Source organism: Bos indicus x Bos taurus, chromosome 5 (genome assembly GCF_003369695.1).
Source record: "Bos indicus x Bos taurus breed Angus x Brahman F1 hybrid chromosome 5, Bos_hybrid_MaternalHap_v2.0, whole genome shotgun sequence".
NCBI lineage: Eukaryota > Metazoa > Chordata > Mammalia > Artiodactyla > Bovidae > Bos > Bos indicus x Bos taurus.
The window spans coordinates 60104586-60125057 of NC_040080.1; the positions used below are offsets into that span (position 1 = coordinate 60104586).

At 42.7% G+C, this 20472-nt stretch overlaps 1 protein-coding gene across 5 annotated transcripts in view; it reads left to right on the forward strand.

Annotated features, from left to right (window-relative positions):
- The first annotated feature begins 860 nt into the window (after positions 1 to 860).
- NTN4 (netrin 4) overlaps positions 861 to 20472 on the forward strand; it is a 130083-nt gene continuing 110471 nt past the window's right edge. For 4 of the 5 annotated variants that reach the window (XM_027542114.1, XM_027542116.1, XM_027542115.1 and 1 more), the window contains exons 1-2: positions 919 to 1472; positions 4246 to 4775. In XM_027542114.1, the coding sequence (XP_027397915.1) occupies positions 1418 to 1472; positions 4246 to 4775 (585 nt within the window). In that variant the 5' untranslated portion in view covers positions 919 to 1417. Of the gene's footprint in view, positions 1473 to 4245; positions 4776 to 20472 lie in introns of all 5 variants that reach the window. The other variant, XM_027542117.1, reaches the window with a different exon arrangement.

Below are 20472 nucleotides of genomic sequence, written 5' to 3' on the forward strand. Positions count from 1 at the left end.
ATAATCAGCAGCCCGGCACAATGCTATGGACAATTAGCTGCTTTTGGCTGCTACTAAATCTTCTCCCTTAGGTTATTTCACAACTTCACTGTTTCGCAGCACAACTGGAAGGACAGTGCTTGGAAGGACCAAAGAGGTTCTCTTTGTCGTGCCCCTGCCTCTAGCAAGGATGTTCTTAAACTGGGCACTGGCTAATCCTGTGCCCCTTTTCTTTTAGCACCCTGAGTTTGAGTTAGGGAATACTTTTTATATCAAAAAGGATACACCTCGGATAAAGTAAGCATTGATTGTTTAGCCAAGATTCCCTCCTCCACTCCCCTGAGGGTCAGCAGAGAAGCGGCGAATGCAGTTAATGAGCTCTCTCTTGCCCATGACCCCGATTGGGTGGGCGTGTGTGTGTGGGGTTCTATCCCTGGGTCGTGAAACTCTGGGAGAAGGGGTGGCGGGAGAAGAGGGAGGGTTTGTTTTTGCTGGGGGGATGTTGGAAGTAGGCGCTAGCCTATTTCGCGGTTTTTTAAGCCCCTTGGCATGCCCTGACCTGATCAAGAAGGAGTCAACTGCTCTGTGGAATGTTCCGGGAGAAGGTGGGAGACTGCTTCTAAAGGAGGCCTGTGGGTGCTGGAGGGCACCAGGGGGGTCACGCAGGGACATGCAGGGCGAGAGCCGGGAGGGGCACGGTCGAAGCTGGGGGCCCGAGGTGAAAGGCGCGCGGAGGGGCGGAGGCGGGCGGGTCAAGCTGGCAGCGAGGCATCGGGGCGGCTGGTCTGGCTGTGGGGGGTGGGGTGGGGGGCGTCCCTCCCCGAGCTGCGGCGGCAATTCGCCCTCACAGGCTACAGCGCCCCGGCTGTCAAAGCGAGCGCGGGGGGCGGGAGGGAGGAAGGGGTGGAGGTGCGAGGGGAGGAGGGCTGGCACCGGAGCGCCGCTGTGTCGGTGCAATAAAAATGCATCCCATGGAACTGCCCATGGAGAAGCAGAGGACGGAGACGCCGCAGCCAGAGGAGGTGGTAAAAGCGGAGGAGGACGCCCAGGAGGCGGCGGCGGCGGCCGGGAAGTGAAAGGTCTCGCAAAGTTCAGCGGCTGCTGCGGGCGCCGAGCCCCGGACTAGCCGCGGAGGAGCCCGCGGACTGCTCCGCTGGGCAGCGCGGCCGGGCAGGTTATGGTACCGGGGCTTCTGCCGCCCCCGAGGTGCCCGGGCCCCTCCAGGCCGGTGCGCGAGGGTCACCCCACCTCCCAGCGCGGCCCCAGCCCGCGGCTTCCCGGCGCCCCCGCCCACTGACCGAACCAGGCACCCCAGGAGGACGAAGAAATAAAAGAGCCCTGGTTCCTCCCGAGGACTTGTTGGCGCTTCATCCCACAGCCGCGAGGGCTCGACTCCCTCCCGCGCGCCCGGCCCGGGTCCTCCCGGCTTCTCCCGGCCATGGGGAGCTGCGCGCGGCTGCTACTGCTCTGGGGCTGCTCCGCGGTGGCCGCAGGTGGGTGGTGACGCTGCCGGGCCCCCACCCCCCTTCCTTCGCTCTTGTGTTCCCCATCTCGGGACTCGGGGATACAGGGGTGCGCAGGCTGAGAGCGCCGAGCTCAGCGCCCAAGGATGAAATGAGTGGCCATGTTCCGCCTCCTTTTCCCCGGGTCTCCGCAGTTTAAAATATTATTGATTTTTTTTTTTTTTTTTTTGCATCTGCGATACACATGCCCTTGGATAACCCGATATCCTGGGTGCGCCCTGCCTGAGATAGTGCGACCTTGGTTTTTTCCTCGGTTTGGACTAGTAAAAAACTGCCTTTCCACTTTGTGAGGGAACAAAGGACCAGGCTCGCCATCCCCCGGCACTACATGGCCTGAGGAATGACGGGGAGGGGTGGCCCAGCGACCCTGGGCGCGCGTGGGCCGGGGCCGCTCTCTTGTTGAGAGCGATCGCCGTCGTCCCCGAACTCTTGCTGGGTACTTGGGAGCCAGGTAGGGACACCTGGGGCGGGGTGAGGGCTCTCTCACCGGGACAGTGGCTAGAACTCAGACCCCGGCCTGGGAAGGTAGGTGGTGATCACCCTAGGTTGCAAGGAGCTGGTTTGCCGCCCTGGGGAATTGGTACCCTGGCGGAGGCTCCGCGGGAGGTCGGAGGCGGGTCTGCTTCCTGTCTGGGTAACTGGACGCCGGGCAGCGGCGTCGTCAGATGCGCTCGCCCTTGCACTCCCACCCGGGCTGCCTTGGGCTGCCCTTGGCCACCAGTCCTAGCTTGCTCTTTCTAAATTTGGGAGCCCCTTCTGTTCCTCTCTCTCCTCTTGTAGGTCACCTGGTTTCCAGTTAGGCTCAAGTGCAGTTCAGGGTGTAAGGGGGAAAGACAGTGAGTAACTATTTGGCCTCTTGGTCTTTCAAAGCATCTCACTTGCTCCAGAAAGGAGAGTGTGGGCTGGAGGGACTGACGGGTGGAGAGGGAGCATTGGCACACTTCTCCCGTCCCTTCGGTTTCATCTACTCTGCCCCCAGAGATGCCAGCATGAAGAAAAGCCAGGCTTTAGAATCTGCATCCCAAACCCCAGTCGAACTGTTAGGGGCATCCTTGCTATATTTGGATGGTCACTTCTTTAGGGATCTCTAAGTACTGTGTCCATCGATTATTTATCTAACTCCAGTCTTCTCTGGATTGCTTCTTAGTTTTTTTTTTGGCGGGGGGCAGGGGGAGCTCTAAAATTACTCAGAACGTTTCCCAAGGAACTGTTAAAGGGTCTAAGCTTTTATTTTAATTCCTGCTACTTAAGCATCCCTGTGTGCACTTATGTATGCTCCCCCAACCGCAAAGTGAACTTTAATAAACCTTTCAAACCATGTTATGGCAAAAACATGCAAGCAATCAAAAGGTTGTAAATAAATATCACAAGGCAAGTGTTTCAAGTCAAAAATACTTGTACGGGCAGTATATGATTTTCCCTGAAATGCTTTACAGGTGAGTCATAGCACATTGTGTGTTCGTGTGATGTTGGCCACAAGCAGCTGATGCCCCAGCTAATCAGAAAAGTGGCAAGCAGAGTCCAGACATAAGGCACACTTGAATCTGACATTTAAAAACTATGCCTAAGGAAGCCCTTTCTTAAGGTTGCAAAGACTATGTGAGGCTCGTGGTAGTCAGTGTGTGAAATGTCTCTCTTTTGGTCTAAGTTGTCATTTGGCTTATAGTGATAACAATTCAGAGGTGCACCCTCTTAAGAAGCAGAAAAGTTCAATTAGCTAGAATTTGGGGTTTGGCTTCCTTTTCCTTCTTTCCCTCTCTGTTTTAACTTTTAAAATAGATAATTTTGTTTAAGGTATTCATAATTAAAATGACAAGCCCAAATTAAAGGATTGTATTATGTAGTCAGAATGTTAATGGGTGGATAATGTTTATCATTTTAAGTAATTTTGAAACATTAAAGTCTGCTGGGCCTTTGTTTGGGTGGAAGCACATGTTTCTTTAAGAAGGTGTTTTAGTTCACAGATTATGTTTAAAGGTGCTGTTAGTGGCTGCCAGACTGTAACCATTCTCCTGTTAGGCAAACAGGTGACTACTATATAACCTGTCATAGGGAGAAGCACTCAAGAGGGAGAGAGCACATCAAATAAGCTTTTCTGTCATCTGGTAGTTTAGAGGGTTTTTTCTTAGTTACATTTATGCAGTACTAAAAACAGATATTGCACATCTTAGTTCCCTAAATGAGATCCCATGGTACACCAGTATCTCATATTGATTTTCCTAGAGAATTTGTCCCTTCATATTTTTGTCTTAAAAATATGGTAGAATTCTATATTCCCTCTGTAGTGCATTCTCATACACATATTAGATAATGCCAAGGACTCAAATTATATTTGAAAGACTAAACTGAGTGATCTTAAAAACGTTGTTGGTTTTTAGTATTATTTATGTCATGGCTTCAAAAGCAAATGAGTGTGTTTCAAAAATAGAGACTGTTTAAAAATATTTGAAAAGGTTTAGGCCCATTATCTTTTCCCAGTGTTAACACTTTCCTTCCTCTCACCCTTTACCTAAAGTGATTTTATTTTCTTTTATGTGAATTGTACATCTGAACATGAAACACGCATGCAGGCACACCCTCATACACTCATGCACATTCACACACTTCCATATTTGCATTTGGTAGAATTTCCTCTTTACTGAAAGTCTCAGGGCAACATGGGGACTGCTGAAGATGGACTGGGTGGACAGAAGAGCTTTCCAGATGGGTTTGTCTTGAATAACATATGCTTTCCCATCTCTAGGACTGAGTGGAGTGGCTGGAGTGAGTTCCCGCTGTGAAAAAGCCTGTAACCCTCGGATGGGAAATTTGGCTTTAGGGAGAAAACTCTGGACAGACACCACCTGTGGTCAGAACGCCACTGAACTGTACTGCTTCTACAGTGAGAACACTGATCTGACTTGTCAGCAGCCCAAATGTGACAAATGCAATGCTGCCCAGCCTCACCTGGCTCACCTACCAGCTGCCATGGCAGACTCCTCCTTCAGGTATCCTCGCACGTGGTGGCAGTCTGCTGAGGATGTACACAGAGAAAAGATCCAGCTAGACCTGGAAGCTGAATTCTACTTCACTCATCTAATTATGGTGTTCAAGTCTCCCCGGCCGGCAGCCATGGTGCTGGACCGGTCCCAGGACTTTGGAAAAACATGGAAGCCTTACAAGTACTTTGCAACTAACTGCTCAGCTACATTTGGCCTGGAAGACGATGTTGTCAAGAAGGGAGCTATTTGCACTTCTAGATACTCCAATCCTTTTCCCTGCACTGGAGGAGAGGTAAGGGCACAGGTTTAACTCTACACTGTAAGTAAGGTAGAAAAATGTTACCAGCCCACATTTTTTTTTAAAGCATGAAGGTATACTTGTAGCAACATGAATGAAATTAGAATTTTTCATGAGCTTTATTTGTCATAAATTATTTCTCACCCTGAGACATGCATGTGGAATCATTTTCAAGCGGGTTGCCCACTGGCTAGGTTTAAATCAGAATTCTAAGATTTTAATTTTTTTTTCATTTAAAGGAAGAGTAGATAGGCAACATTATCAGTTTACCTTAGAGGTTTAAAAGACTACTGGTGTCTTCAGACAGCAGGACTGCTTACTGTGCCTCTGCAGGGGCAAGCCTTACTGAGACTGCCTGTTCCTGGAGCCCATGCCTATCTTTCTGCAACCTTAACATAAATAGGAAGTAAATAAAAACAAAGCCAAGGGAGGAAAATACTATGTTTGTCAGAAGGATACTTTTGTATAACAGAGGAGTTTTATTGTTAAGATTAAGAGACTGCATAGCAAACAAATGAAGCTAGTTTCTTTTTAGACGCAGGAATTCTTTCTGGGCACACACACACACACACATCAGTTGCAGCTCAGGCTCCTGGGTCTATCCTGGGTGCAAGACCTTCTCAATATCACTCTGCAAAACAGCCCCTTATCTACTAGTACCATTTCTATACAGAATGTTTACTCTTTGCTTCATATTTCCCAATGCTCAAGGGGGAGACTTTTTTTTTTCTTTTAATTTGTATGGATGTACCTAGAAAGCCCTCCCCCCACTGAGATGTATGAAAACATGGAGTTTAGGGACAATTGGGTGAAAGCAGATTTAGAGAATAAAGTACCTTCAATATATAGATCAAGAAATATCAACATAGAAAAAAAAGAGAAGAGAATATAGTATTTCTAGTTCTAGCACGTGACACAGAGAGTAGATAAGTGGTTCCCAACTAGAGGTGATTTTGTTAACATCACCCTTCAGGGGCTATTTGGCAGTGTCTGGAGACACTTTTGCTGAGGGTGGGGGTGACACGGTTGGTGTCTAGTAGATGGAGACTGGGGAGGTCGCTCAGCCTTCTACAGTGCGCAAGATAACACTCCTCCCATTCTGGTTCCCAGAAAAGAATTATTTGCTCAAAATGTTAATAGTGTCAAAGTTGTGAACGTCTGGACCAAGTGTTAAGCATACATCCAGACATTAAGTTAATCATTCTTCCAGCAGTGTTTATATTACTATTCATAGACTTCCCAGATGATTATATTTAGTAAATATTTGAGTCCCTACTATGTGTCAGGCAGTGCTACAAATTCTGTCTTTGGTTTGGTGCACAGGGGTACTTGCCAGGGACTGATGGAAAGATTGGTTTGGGTACTTCTCTGCCCTACTCCCATAGACGTGTGGACTTTTGCCATGTTATCCAGCTGCTGCTGTTTCTGTGTGTGCTCTGCAGACCTGGAACAGTGTTGCTGGCACCAGAACCAAGGAGGATACAGCCCAAGCAGCACGCAGATGGTGTTCCATTCTTATTCTTCGTTCCATTCTTCCTTAAGTTGGCTTAGTATTGTAAACCTGTGTGCACCCTGTCACGATGGACATTTTTCCAGATACCAGGACAGGAAAGAGACAGATAAGTTAGACTCTTTGTTTTCTTCTGTGGAGAACACTTTGTGTTGCAAACAAATGAATGGCTTGAACTCTCAGATTGCTTTGGAATTGATCCACAGGCTCATATCAGTTCCCTCCATCTCAGTGCTACTGGGTCATGTTATCTATGAAGTAGCAAAAATAAGAGTTTCAGTAACCAGATGGTAGGCATGCTTGCTTAGCAAATATCATATTAAATGTATTTCAATGGCCCAGAAATTACTTAGAGATGACTAAAGTAATGACTAAACATTTATTTACTCTGCTGCTGCTGCTAAGTCGCTTCAGTCGTGTCCAACTCTATGCGACCCCATAGACGGCAGCCCACCAGGCTTCTCCGTCCCTGGGATTCTCCAGGCAAGGATACTGGAGTGGGTTGCCATTTCCTTCTCCAATGCATGAAAGTGAAAAGTGAAAGTGAAGTTGCTCAGTCGTGCCCGACTCTTAGCGTCCCCATGGACTGCAGCCTACCAGGCTCCTCCGCCCATGGGATTTTCCAGGCAAGAGTACTGGAGTGGGTTGCCATTGCCTTCTCCACTGCAGAGCAAAAATCTTGTTTTCTTTAAAGCCAAACTACTTATTGTCATCAGTGCTTATGTCAAATTTCAAGCAGGTAGAGACTAAAACTTATGGTAGATCGATCTTTCAGTGTGCAGTCACCTTTTATATCTAGTTAAGAATTTTTTTATTGTAGTTATTTCAGCAGACATATTTCAATGGCAAGAAAAACATTAAATGCCATCTAGTTCTCTCTAGAGCATTACTTGCAAGTATATGTTAAACCATCATAGAATTTCTTTCCCTTAGAGACAGGTTTGGGAATGAATCTTTCCCTCCTGAGTTAGAAGAGAATCTTCCTCAAAGATAAGGACCAGAGGAAGCCTCCTTGGAAGCGATCATTATCTACCGCTCCTTTGTTGCTTTGGAATATAAATTAGTGCTGAGCTACAAATTAATTTTTCAGTACAACTCTGTAGCATCAGTCACTACTTTTGAAAACTGAGCAGAAAAATAATCCAATTAATCTAGCATCAAATAAGCAGGCTCAGATTTCATTTATTCCTTATTTATAATACTGTAGACCTATATGTTCCTCCATTCTACATAAGATTTCTCAGGCCTTCTCTAGGTATTATCCTACTACGTAGGCTAACGTAAATATATCCCAGTCTTTAAATTTGTTTCCATTGTCGACTCTGAAATACTTCTTTGGGCTTTTTAGGGCTTTAGAGAATCCTGTCGTTTCATGTCTAAGAAATCAGATATGTCCATCTTCAGAGTGGAAGGCACCAGTCATCTGAAAGAGGACTTTAAAAAATACAGGCCTCAAAAATCCACACAGAAGAATACTTTTTAAATATAAGTTTAAGTTTACACAAAACGTTCTAAGCTGGTCAGCAGTTTCAAAGAACAGGATATGATTATCTTACAATGTGTCTCATTATAGGAGAGGAGATTGAGGCTCAGAGATAAGGTGATTTGCTCAGCTTACAATTAGTTGGACTTCCCTGGTGGCTCAGATGGTAAAGAATCTGCCTACAATGCAGGAGACCTGGGTTCAATCCCTGGGTCAGGAAGATACCCTAGAGAAGGGAATGGGTACCCACTCCAGTATTCTTGCCTGGAGAATCCCATGGATGAGGAGCCTGGAGGGCTATAGGCCATGGGATTGCAAAGAGTCTGACAGGATTGAGCGACTAACACTTTCATACAGTTAGTTATGTGACAGAGCTTGGACTAAATCACAAAGACTTTAAGTATAGTATTTGTTTCATAAAACCATGTTCTCTCACCATTACTGACCTCTAAGAGTTGATAGCAAAGAGATGTCTGCCTTTACCCTTGCTCACTCTCTCACATTTGCTGTTCATTTGGATGTGACATGAAGGTAAAAAAGAATTTGCCAAACAGTTTTCTCCTAAGCAGAAGTGTCCTCTGAGATGTCGATGGTGTTCTGGGAATAAAAGTTTCCATAGCCAAACTAGGTTGGGAGACACTGATTGGGTTTAACAAAATGAGACATTTATAAACACATAAATATTCTCATTATGTGTCCTGTATCTTCAAATGGGAGGTATAGGATGGGACATTCCCAAACTTATTAGCCCATGCAATCCTGTCTTTGCAGAACTCCAATTCCTATCTTTTAGAACTCTAGAGATCCTCAGAGCATAATTTGGGAAATGCTGGGGTGAGGTATTAAGTGCTCCCAAAATCCTGGTGAAAGACGCAAACAGGAGGAGATATTGTTCATGGGGCACAAAGTTTCAGTTATGAAAGATAAACAAGTTCTGGAGAACTAATGTACAATAGTATGACTATAGTTGGAGAGGGCATGGCAACCCACTCCAGTATTCTTGCCTGGAGAATCCCATGGACAGAAGAGCCTGGAAGACTATAGTCCATGGGGTCGCAAAGAGTCGGACATGACTGAGTGACTAAGCATGCATGCATTCATGACTACAGTTAACAACACTTTATTGTGTACTTGAAATTTGCCAGGAGGCTGTATCTTAAGTATTCTCACCACGTGTGCTGAAAAGTGGTGACTATCTGAAGTGACAGAAATGTTAATTAGCTTAAATGTGGTGATTATTTGACAATATTTATGTGTAACAAATCATCAAATTGTAAACCTTAAATACATATAATTCTTAATTTCCAAATATACCTCCATTTTTTTTTTTAAAGGCACAGATGGGCCTGGTGCTTGGCACAGTAGTGAGAGTGGGGTGGGGAAGACAAAACAAATTAGCTAAGTTATACAGTATGCCAGAGTGTGATGACTTCTAAGGCGAAAATAAAACAGAATAGAGGATGTGGGGAGGCTCCCCTGGTGGCTCAGATGATCTACCCGCAATGCAGGAGACCTGGGTTCGATCCCTGGGTCAGGAAGATCACTGGAGAAGGGAATGGCTACCCACTCCGGTATTCTTGCCTGGAGAATCCCATGGATAGAGGACAGCAGAGCCTGGCAGGCTGTATAGTCTATGGGGTTGCAAAGAATTGGACTCGACTGAGTGACTAACACACAGACAGTGGGAATGCTGGAGTGGAGGGGTTGCTGTTCTTATAACAGATTGAAGGATTTGTGTTGGATGAAACAGACAGTGATAAGAACTCTGAGTTCCTGGCAAGATTTCATGAGTGAACAAAATCTATAATTAAGGCTTCCTTCAATCTTTTGATATGGAAAAATGAAGTGTATTAAAATAACAGACACTGGTAAAAATCCCTCTTGCTAGTGTTTTTTAGAATGAGAGCATTTGAAAAGGAACCTCAATGTCATAGATGGAAAAGCACATGACTGATGAGTAATCTGAAGCCTGAAGAGAATTAATGTCTTGTCTACAATTACTCAGCTGAAGTTTGTATTTCCTGACTTCTCTGCTAGTGCTAACTCCACTGTACTATTGGCTTGGCTAAAAAATTTGTTTGTGGTTTTTCTGTAACATCTTACGGAAAAACATGAACGAACTTTTTGGGCAGCCCAATCATTTGAAATTCCTTTGTGTCAAGCTGTGTAGTGTGAAAGATGCAAAAACTACATACATTGCTTTTCCTTTGTAGTCCTTACAGTCTAGTGCGTAAGAGATTAAATATCATTTATGGACTGGTTTATTAAATAATATGAGACAGTGCATGATTAATTCCCCCAGTATGCTGTGCAAGTCCTATGCTTTTTAAGATTTGAGTGTTTGTCTCTTTAGGCTATTGAAGAGGATTACATTTCAGTACATTGTGATAAAGTCAGTGTGGCACAAATGTGCAGAAAATGATACATTAATCAGGGTTTTATAGGTATTTACATGTATAAGGTGCTCAGCAATATTTAGGATTTTTAAACTGTAAAGATAAAGTAATACACAAGTAGGAATACTTTGGAGACACTACTCTGGTTAGCTACTTGTTTTCTTCAGTCATTGAAATATGCTTGTGCCTGTTTTTGCAGCAGTATCAGTCATGAGAGTCATGGTGGCAGCTCTTATATACTGAAGCTTTCCCATATCCCAGGCATTCTGTAGAGTTCTCTACATCCCTTATTTTCAAAAGAATGTTGTTAGTTGGGTTTCAGTATCAACCCTATTTTACAGATAAAGTCCTTGAGACTTAGTGAGTCAGGGTAACTTTGTCAGAGGAAGTAATCAATGCTGGAGCTGGGATGACTAGATTGCCTTAAAATTATTTATATGATTAGGTTTTATTATAACTCAAAAATTAAAAACAAAATTAAATTGCTCTGGTAATTATTAAACTATAAAACTTACAGTTTAATTGATCATTTGTAATATGGCTATGTGAACTTTGGGCTTCCAAAGTGGCACTAGTGGTAAAGAACCAGCCTGCCATTGCAGGTAGGCATAAGAGACAATTCCTGGTTGGAGGAAAGCATGGCAACCCACCATGGAATTCTCAGCTGGAGAATCCCATGGACAGAGGAACCTGGTGGGCTATGGTCCATGGGGTTGCAAAGAGTTGGACACGACTGAAGCAACTTAGCATGCATGCATGAAAATTTTGTATAATAAAGTTAATTTTTTTTTACATTAGATAGAAAAATAATAGGCAAAGACTCTTTGCATTTAATGTTACCCAAGATGATGGTAAAGAATCTGCCTGCCATGTGGAAGACCTGGGTTTGAGTCCTGGGTCGGGAGGATCCCCTGGAGAAGGGAATAACAATCTACTCCAGTATTCTTACCTGGAGAATTTCATGGACAGAGGTGCGTGGCGGGCTATCATCCACGGGATCACAAAGAGTCTGACATGACTAAGCGACTAACACAAGATCGTTTAGCATAAACCATATGGTAATGAGTATTAACAGTTCTTCAGTGCCATTTAGCATACTTTTTATTGATTGGTTTGTTTGTTGGGGGGGGTGAAGGAAATACTTTTTATCTAGTTGGTAACTGCTTTAAGTAATTTTTCTAAGTTATTAATGTTATACTTTGAAGCATGTTCTCAGCTATAATTTTGTTGAATTTTTTGGAAAATAAATGTTTTATCTGTTTGTTTAGAGTGCTTTGATTATCCACACCCTGGGGCTAGGCTACTCCCTTCCTGTAGGGGTGGGGCAGGAGACTTATAAAAGCACATTTTAAAAAATTGCCTTTAGTTTAAGGAAAACCCACAGGATGGTTATCAATTAAAATTATTCAAAGAAACTACATTAAAAATTAGAACAAACCCAGAGATTAAATCAATAAACTTTGATTGATTGGTTTCAATGGGTGGATTTTTCCTCTGCAAATACTTTCTTTGTGGCTATTAAAAAAATCTGTTTAGCATCTGTTTGCTTCATATTTGCCAGTATTTCATTGTAATATTGTGGAAACTTTGAGAGATCAGATTGCAAAATGCCGAGTTAGTAACCGATGATTCATGTTGAAAAATTAAGACAATGAGGAACAGACAGCTGAAGGTCAGGTAGGGCATACAAGGTAGCTTCCTACTAAGGGATGGAGAACGCAAACCAGAATGGGGATTCTTCAGCAGCAGCAGGGGTTGGGCACCTTGGAAGATGAGGAAAATGAGTCATTCCAGAGAATATGGAAGTTATTGCTTCTGATCAGTAATCAGAAGTGTCTGAAAAGTCATTGAATATAAACTGCGTCTCTTCTGCACACCCATGCACTCTGTGTCACTCACATGCAACTATAATATCATGTCCTTTATCTCTTCTACTCCTACAGTGTTCACTTCTTGAAGAACTTTGCCTCTTTTCTCATTGTATTCGCTCTGTGGCTCCTAGACCCCCAACTTCTGCATCTATCATATATCCCCAGAAGCCATAAATGTCCAAATACATTCAGACAGTACTTCAGGACAGCAAGGAGGCTGGTGCTGAATTGAATTCTATGAAAATAACTGTGAAATGATAATACTATTTATTAAATGTGTCGGATGTTACACAACTCCTGTGTATCCTTTCAAACTAATCATAATTCATTCATTCTTCTTACAAATATTTACATACTGTCTCCTATGTTCCAACTATTTTAGGAATGGGGGGTACAGAACAAAAAGTCAAAAATTCCTGCCCTTGAGATTGCATTCTAAGTGTAAGGTGCTAAACAAGTTAAGTAAATAAAATATATGGGATGTTTGATAGTAATAAGTGTAAATTTTATAAAAAAAATAAAGAAGCAAGGAAGGGGACTAGGTAGTAGAAAGGGGGTTTTAAATATTTAGACAGCTTCCAGGGAACACCTTAATGGGATTTTTGAATAAGGACCTGAAGGGAAGCAGAAATGAGTTATGGATATGTCTAGGGGAAGGGCAAAGGTCCTGAGGAAGTCTGCCTCCTGCCGTCAGGACAGTGAAGAGGCTGGTGCTGAGGCAGAAGGGTTGAGGTATGTTACACTATACCAGAGGCCAGAGAGATAATGGCAAGGTGTGGGAAATTATGCAGATTCTTATAAGCGGGTGTCTAGGATGGCCCAAATTTACACCGAGATCACTTAAACTATTAATAGCATTCCCTTTCACTCTCAAAGAGGTCCCAATCTGGACAATAAATTTTTATAAAGTCATTGAGTTTTACTCTGAATGATACTTGAAGCCATTGGAGCTTTAAGCAGAGGGATAATATGATCAATTTATTGTTAATATGATTTCTCTGGTTTATGGGTAAGGAAAGACCAAAGAGGGAAGCAGGGAGACCAGCTAGAATGCTATTGCCGTTAATTTCAGGCTAGATCTGATGGCGCAGAAACAGAAGGTTGCAGTGGAAATGATGAAAAGTAGTTGAGTTCTGGATCAATGTTATGGATAAAGTCAACAGCATTTGTTGGCAGGTTGGGTGCAGGTATGAGAGAAAGAAACAGATAAGGATGTTTCTAGCCTGAGTACCTGAAGAATGGGACAGCCAGTTACTGAGGTGGAGAAGACTCTAGAAGGAGTAGATTTGGAAAGGAATGTCAGGAACTCATATGTGGACACATTAGGTATAAGTTGCCTGTGACACATCCAAGTGGAAATACTGAGTAGGCAGTTGGTTCTGGGAGTTTAAAGTTCAAAGGGGAGATCTGAACTAAATATATACATTTGGGAGTCATTTGCACAGAGATGATATTTAATGCCATGAAACTGGATGAGATCATCAAGGGAGTGGGTGTGGACAGAAAAGAGGAATGTCCAAGAATGGAGTCCAGGGGAGGATCAAAGTTATTCCACTGACTCTGCCATTACCAAAAACACTTGCAACTGCCCAGGCATATACAAGGACCAGTCTTACCAACCTGCAGATTCAATGGCTGTTTAATTAAGCAACATCATGAATTTGAATAACATTGACTTGCCACTGTCAATACAGTCGGTACAAATTCTAAAATGAAAAGTGAGAGGGAAGGCGTGAAATTTGCCACTTTAGATTTTCAAAAGATGAACTAAAATAAATAGGGAGACAGGAAAGACTGGTCAGATAATGATGATAGAAAAGGGAGAGGGAACAGTATTGAAGGAGAAAGACATCTTTGAAAACATGCTGAAAGAGAAATGCTGATTTTAGGGGCTTTCAGATTTTAAGGGCCTCACGTTCCATTTTATCTTGACTTATTCAACTTTTAATCCTTTTTTGACCCTAAATTCCAGCTATAGGAGAAATTTGGCAGGATGATTTTTTAGAAGTCATTTTTAATATCCATGAGCTGTCACAGCATTGGAAATGAAATTAAAATAGAGCATTGTACACATTTTTTCTGCTTAACGAGTTATGAAATTTAATTTGCAGAATGTGATGGAGAACATCTACTTAAGGCAAGGGTGCTATGCAATTAATCCCATTTATGTAAAAGTATTTACATTTTCACAATCTCAGAAAATGTTACTGTTTTAATGAATGTTTAATTGTTCTCTTGAGGAGGAGAAGAGAAAAGTATCATTTAGAGATCACAGTAAAATGTGCCAGTTTCTCTGTTGGGCATTTTGTATACATCTCACTTTAAGAAACAAGCTCTTTTCCTGGATGGTTTGTCTTATTAACAAACAAAAAGAAAACACTAATCCTCTTTCTGTGTCATATTTCACTTCTCTTCCTAACTTTCCTGTCTGTAACAGAGAGAAGCAGAAGTCTTTCAAGGCCTCTGCTATGTTTGCAGACGTTACTTTACACTTCATAATCACATAGTTCCTAAAACAAAACAAAAAAAATTATGAAAAACATTCAGATGCTTTCTGGGTGACATCATCTGTGCTAACACTATCTTTCAGCAGCTACTAGAAAGGTTTGGGTGTTTTAAAATTAAATTGAAAAGAGAAAATTTAATCACTCTCTTATACTATTTAATCTCCATTAAGAATTTATGTTTCTTTTTATGGCAGTCAACCTGACCTTTCTGAGGTTTCTGAGGTTTTCCATCAGTTCCTTTTGTAATTGATTCCTATAGTTTTCTCATATCCTGTATCCTAGTGCATAGCCCTCTGACTCCACCCCTACCTCCAGATAAGAAGCAAAGATAAATGGAGGTCACGTGGACCAGTGCTCTGGCTCTTCCAGGAGAACTAGGCACCTCATCTCCAACAACCCATGTTTCCCCTCCCAGCACATCTAAAGGGGTAGGACACTGCAGTCACCCTGTTGGAACAATAGCTCCCTCTCTGATGATTATCAAAGTTCAGAAGAACTGAGGTCCACTAGGGGATCCTTCCTAGAACAGAGGGTGTAGTGAAGAAGTGTAGTTCGTAAGAACAAACAGGTAATTGTCAACTCCTCCTCTGCAAATCCCTAGCTCCCTTCCTTTCCTTATCAATTCCTATTTGTTACTTTTGGCCATTTTTCTAATTTTTATTTCTTCTTTTTAATAATCTAGTTATGCCACATTAGACCACTTATTTTCTCTCCTCTCTGGCCCCCACATAGCTATTTGTCTGCAAAAGTGGGCATGATACCTAGCTTGTTCCCATGATTTTCTCTTGAATCTTCTATGAGTCTGCTCAACTCCATTGCCCTCTTGTCTGTCCATCTCAGCCCAGTGCTAATCAATTCTACTGTTCACCTTCTTCCTTCAGCTAAAGAGCTGAACTCTAATGGTAAAATAATAACACAATTGTGCTTAGAGATGCCTCTACAAATTTTTTTTCCCACTCTGAATGTGGCCCTTAAATTACCCTGGAAATCCTTTTTTTCCCTTAACTCTTCTCCATTCCTGTAGTGATTCTTTCAAAGTGTCTTCTCCTGTCCCTAAGACCCCTCCTCACACTCATTGCTTGCTCTCAGCCACAGAGCTTGCCTCTTGTCTCACTGAGAAAATAAAAACTGAAATTAATGGTATTACTGTCTAACTCAGAAAGGCCCATCAAGACAAAAACTGAGACCCATATTCCATCCTTTCTCTCCTTCACTAGCCTTAGACATTCACCAGGGCCTGTCCCATTCTGCTACTGGAGTCTCTTTTGAGTCCATATGCTTCTCTCCATCCCTAAGCTACCAGTGGTGGTGCAGACCATTTCTATGCCTTATAGGAACGTCCCCTCTACCTGAGAGTTCACTCTGTTGGGTCTTGCTTGCTCCCCAATCTATTCTCTATATCGTACTCTGAAGGATCTTTGTGAAATCCAAAATGTCACTTCTCTGCTTAAAACCCTTCACTGACTCTCCAGTTTCCTCACACATTGTCCACACTGTTTAATGCCATGCCCTTTCTGAATGTCTGCTGCCTCAGCCTCCTCACTGCCTCTTACTCCCCAGCCTCCAGCTCTACATGTGGAACTGCTTGTTTTACCCCAAGGTGCCATGCTCTTTCTCATCCCCTGACCCTTGCACACATGCTTCCAGTTCCTGAGATGCTCCTCTTCTTGAGTCCTACCTCTATCCATTTAGCTAAGTTGTCACTCATATATTTTGGGGAGACAGATAGATAAAAGAATAGATAATTCCTACTCATCCTTAAGGACTTGGCTTAATCTTCACCTCTTTCCCAAATTGTGGGTTAGGTGCATGATGTATGTGCATCACACATGTGCACTCTTGGTACACATTCACCTCTGTTATGGCTTTCATCACATTGTTTTGTGAGTTCCTTAAGATAGTCCAGACCACAGTATGAGAAACACTACCCTTGCCTCTAACATGTTGCCTGATAAATAGTTGTTTATCAAATACATGGATTCTGAGGCATTCAGTTTAGTCGTTCAGTCATGTCCGACTCTTTGCGACCCCTTGGACCGTAGCATGCCAGGCCTCCCTGTCTATCAGCAACTCCCAGAGTTTACTCAAACTCATGTCCATTGAGTTGGTGATGTCATCCAACCATCTTATCCTCGTTGCCCCCTTCTCCTCCCGCCTTCAATCTTTCCCAGCATCAGGGTCTTGTCAAATGAGTCAGTTCTTTGCATCAGGTGGCCAAAATATTGGAGTTTCAGCTTCAGCATCAGTCCTTCCAGTGAATGTTATTCAGGACTGATTTCCTTTAGGATGGACTGGTTGGATCTCCTAGCTGTACAAGGGACTCTCAAGAGTCTTCTCCAACACTACAGTTCAAAAGCATCAATTCTTTGCCTCTCAGCTTTCTTTATAGTCCAACTCTCACATCCATACATGACTACTGGAAAAACCATAGCCTTGACTAGACAGACCTTTGTTGGCAAAGTAATGTCTCTACTTTTTAAAATGCTGTCTAGGTTAGTTATAACTTTTCTTCCAAGGAGCAAGGGTCTTTTAATTTTGTGGCTGCAGTCACCATCTACAGTGATTTTGGAGCCCCCCAAAATAAAGTCTCTCACTGTTTCTACTGTTTCCCCATCTATTTGCCATGAAGTTATGGGAGCAGATGCCATGATCTTAGTTTTCTAAATGTTGAGTTTTCAGCCAACTTTTTCACTCTTCTCTTTCACTTTCATCAAGAAGCTCTTTAGTTCTTCTTCGCTTTCTGCCATAAGTGTGGTGTCATCTGCATATCTGTGGTTATTGATATTTTTCCCGGCAATCTTGATTCCAGCTTGTGCTTCATCCAGTCCAGCATTTTGCATGATGTACTCTGCATATAAGTTAAATAAGCAGGATGACAATATACAACCTTGATGTACTCCTTTCCCTATTTGGAGCCAGTCTGTTGTTTCATGTCCAGTTCTAACTGTTGCTTCTTGACCTGCATATAGATTTCTCAGGAGGCAGATCAGGTTGTCTGGTATTCCCATCTCTTTAATAATTTTCCACAGTTTGTTGTGATCCAAATAGTCAAAGGCTTTGGTCTAGTCAATAAAGCAGAAGTAGATGTTTTTCTGGAACTCTCTTGCTTTTTTGATGATCCAACAGATGTTTGCAATTTGATCTCTGGTTCTGAGGCATTATCATTGTTAATATTATTGGTGCATGCATGTGGGCATGCTTAGTTGCTTCAGTAGTGTCCAACTCTTTGTGACTCTATGGACTGTGGCCTGCCAGGCTCCTCTGTCTGTGGGGTTTCTCAGACAAGAATACTAGAGTGGGTTTCCATGTCCTCCCACAGGGGATCTTTCTGACCCAAGAATCGAACCTGTGTTTCTTAGGTCTCCTGCATTGGCAGGCAATTCTTTACCATTAGTGCCACCTGGGAAGCCCAGTATTATTGGTAATGACTATTTATTACCTTTAGTTGTTTAAAGCATCTTTATGGCAGACAAAGAGTCAAACATGACTGAATGATTACACTTTCACTTTCACCTGGTGTGCAGGTACACTAAACAGTCTGTTTGAGAGATGACTTGCTAAATATCTGTTAAATTAGCCATTTAGGATGACAGATTCTAAGGCAGATAGTTGACTAGTACAATTTCTGAACAAGAACAATGTCTTAGCCTCTATCCCTTTACAAACCCAAACAACAGGCTCTATTTCTAATCTGCAAAGTCCTGACACAAAGCAGTTTAGACTGAAAGATACAAATCCATCAACATCTCTTGGAACACAATGGAAGGGGTAGGAAAAGGTTAACAGGGAGATTTTGTTTAGTTTTTCATCAATATCACTGGAAATGATTGCTTCTGCAGTGCTTCCAACTGGATTTCTTTTCACAGTGTTGTACTGGGTGCAAAGGTGGTTTTTTTGTGTGTGTGTGATTCTGGAAAATAATCACAATAATACACTGCCTCTTGACAAACCTGTGCAGCTATGTGGTTCACTCGGGTAAACTGCCAAGCTTGTTACTTCCTCTCCCTAAGAATTACTGTTTCAAGTAAGCTAAATGCCTCTCACCTGGATTTCTAGAGTTGAAGACAACTGAAGCAGCTTAGTTTACAAGGAAAAAGAGGTTTAAATATTATTTTCTTAAAAAAAAAAGTAAAAATATAAAACTTTTAAATTAAGCTGCTTCAGTTGTATTCAACTCTTAGTAATCCATGGACTGTAGTCCACCAGGCTCCTCTGTCCACGGGTATTCTCCAGGCAAGAATGCTGGAGTGGGTTGCTATGCCCTCCTCAGAGGATCTCCCTGATCCAGTGATCAAACCTGTGTCTCCTGCATTGGCAGGTGGGTTCTTTACCTCTAGCGCCACCTGGGAAGCTCCTATTTTCTATTACCTGAACTTTCATGTAGTATATTCCTGCCTTCAGGAAGTTCACATCCTAATTGGGACTTTTAAATTGTCTCTTAAAAGTAGAAGTAATAATTACAAGGCGGAGAAGGGAATTGCATGGAAAAGTGCACATGTATGAAGAAAGTCAACCCTTAGAATGACTGGAGAGTCTGGTATGGTATGGTGTGGAGAGGAGAGAGAGCTGAGGGGAGATGAGGCTGACCCTGAAGGCTCAGGTTGGATTATACAGGGTCTAGTATGCAAAGTTGGAGAAGGCAATGGCAAGCCACTCTAGTACTCTTGCCTAGAAAATCCCATGGAGGAGCCTGGTAGGCTGCAGTCCACGGGGTCGCTACCAGTTGGACTCGACTGAGTGACTTCACTTTCACTTTTCACTTTCACGCAATGGAGAAGGAAATGGCAACCCACTCCAGTGTTCTTGCCTGGAGAATCCCAGGGATGGCAGAGCCTGATGGGCTGCTGTCTATGGGGTTGCACAGAGTCGGACACTGCTGAAGTGACTTAGCAGCAGCAGCAGCAGTATGCAAAGTATTTTGGATTTGATCCTATAGGTAGCAGAGATCAATCAACAGTTCTGAGTAAGGATAACATTATCAGAGCTGTTTAAGAAAAACAGCTCAGGGAACAGTGTGAAAGAGTCTTGAGTAAAATTTATGACATTAAACTTAATTGTGGTAAATTCCTCTTTTAAAAACTCAGCTGTACTACTACCAAAGAGGTGTGACTTATCAGCCATTCATGTGAAAAAGACCTGAGGGTTTCAGTTGAGTGTAATCTCAGTGTGAGTCAACAGTACGTCATGACTGCCAAAAAAGCTAATGCAATCTTAGGCTGCATTAATAGGAGAATAATGCTCCAAACAAAAGAGAATAGTCCTTCTGTTGTGTTCTCTAGTCAAAGCATAGCTCGAATATTATGTTCAGGTCAAGATATTCCTATTTAGAGAAGGCTGAGCAGAACTTGTGAGATCAATTAGAAACCTCATTATATAATGAACAATTAACTTGGGATATTTTGCCTATGAGAGAGGATTTATGGATGTTCAGGAATTGCTAGCATTCTTCAGATATTTGAAGAGGGATTAAATGGACTCTGATGCTTTTCAGAAAGCAAGAGTTTGACCAAAGAAAGATTTTCTTAAAAACTGGATGTATCCAAAAGACAAAGTGAGGCCCCTTGAGTTTCTCATCCCATGAAGTGTTTCAGCAAGACCTGAATGAGCCTCTGTGAGAGATGTTATGGAGAGGATTTGTGTGCAGATTTGAAGATTTGTCTCAGGACCCCTTAATGTCTCACCCACCTCTGAATACAAGGGTTATACCATAGAGTGAGTAAATTCTTTACATTCAAACTACTCCAATAGCAGGGGTCTTAGGTTCAGACTGCTTAGCTAATCACATCAGTCTTCCTGCTAGCTAGACAGGAGCCTTCAATTTTGTTCTAATCTTTTTGGGGATATCTCTTTTCTTTCGAAGTGAGAGGGTCCTTCTCAATCACTGAACATAAAGATCTCACTTAACTGCTAAAGAAAAGGGTGAC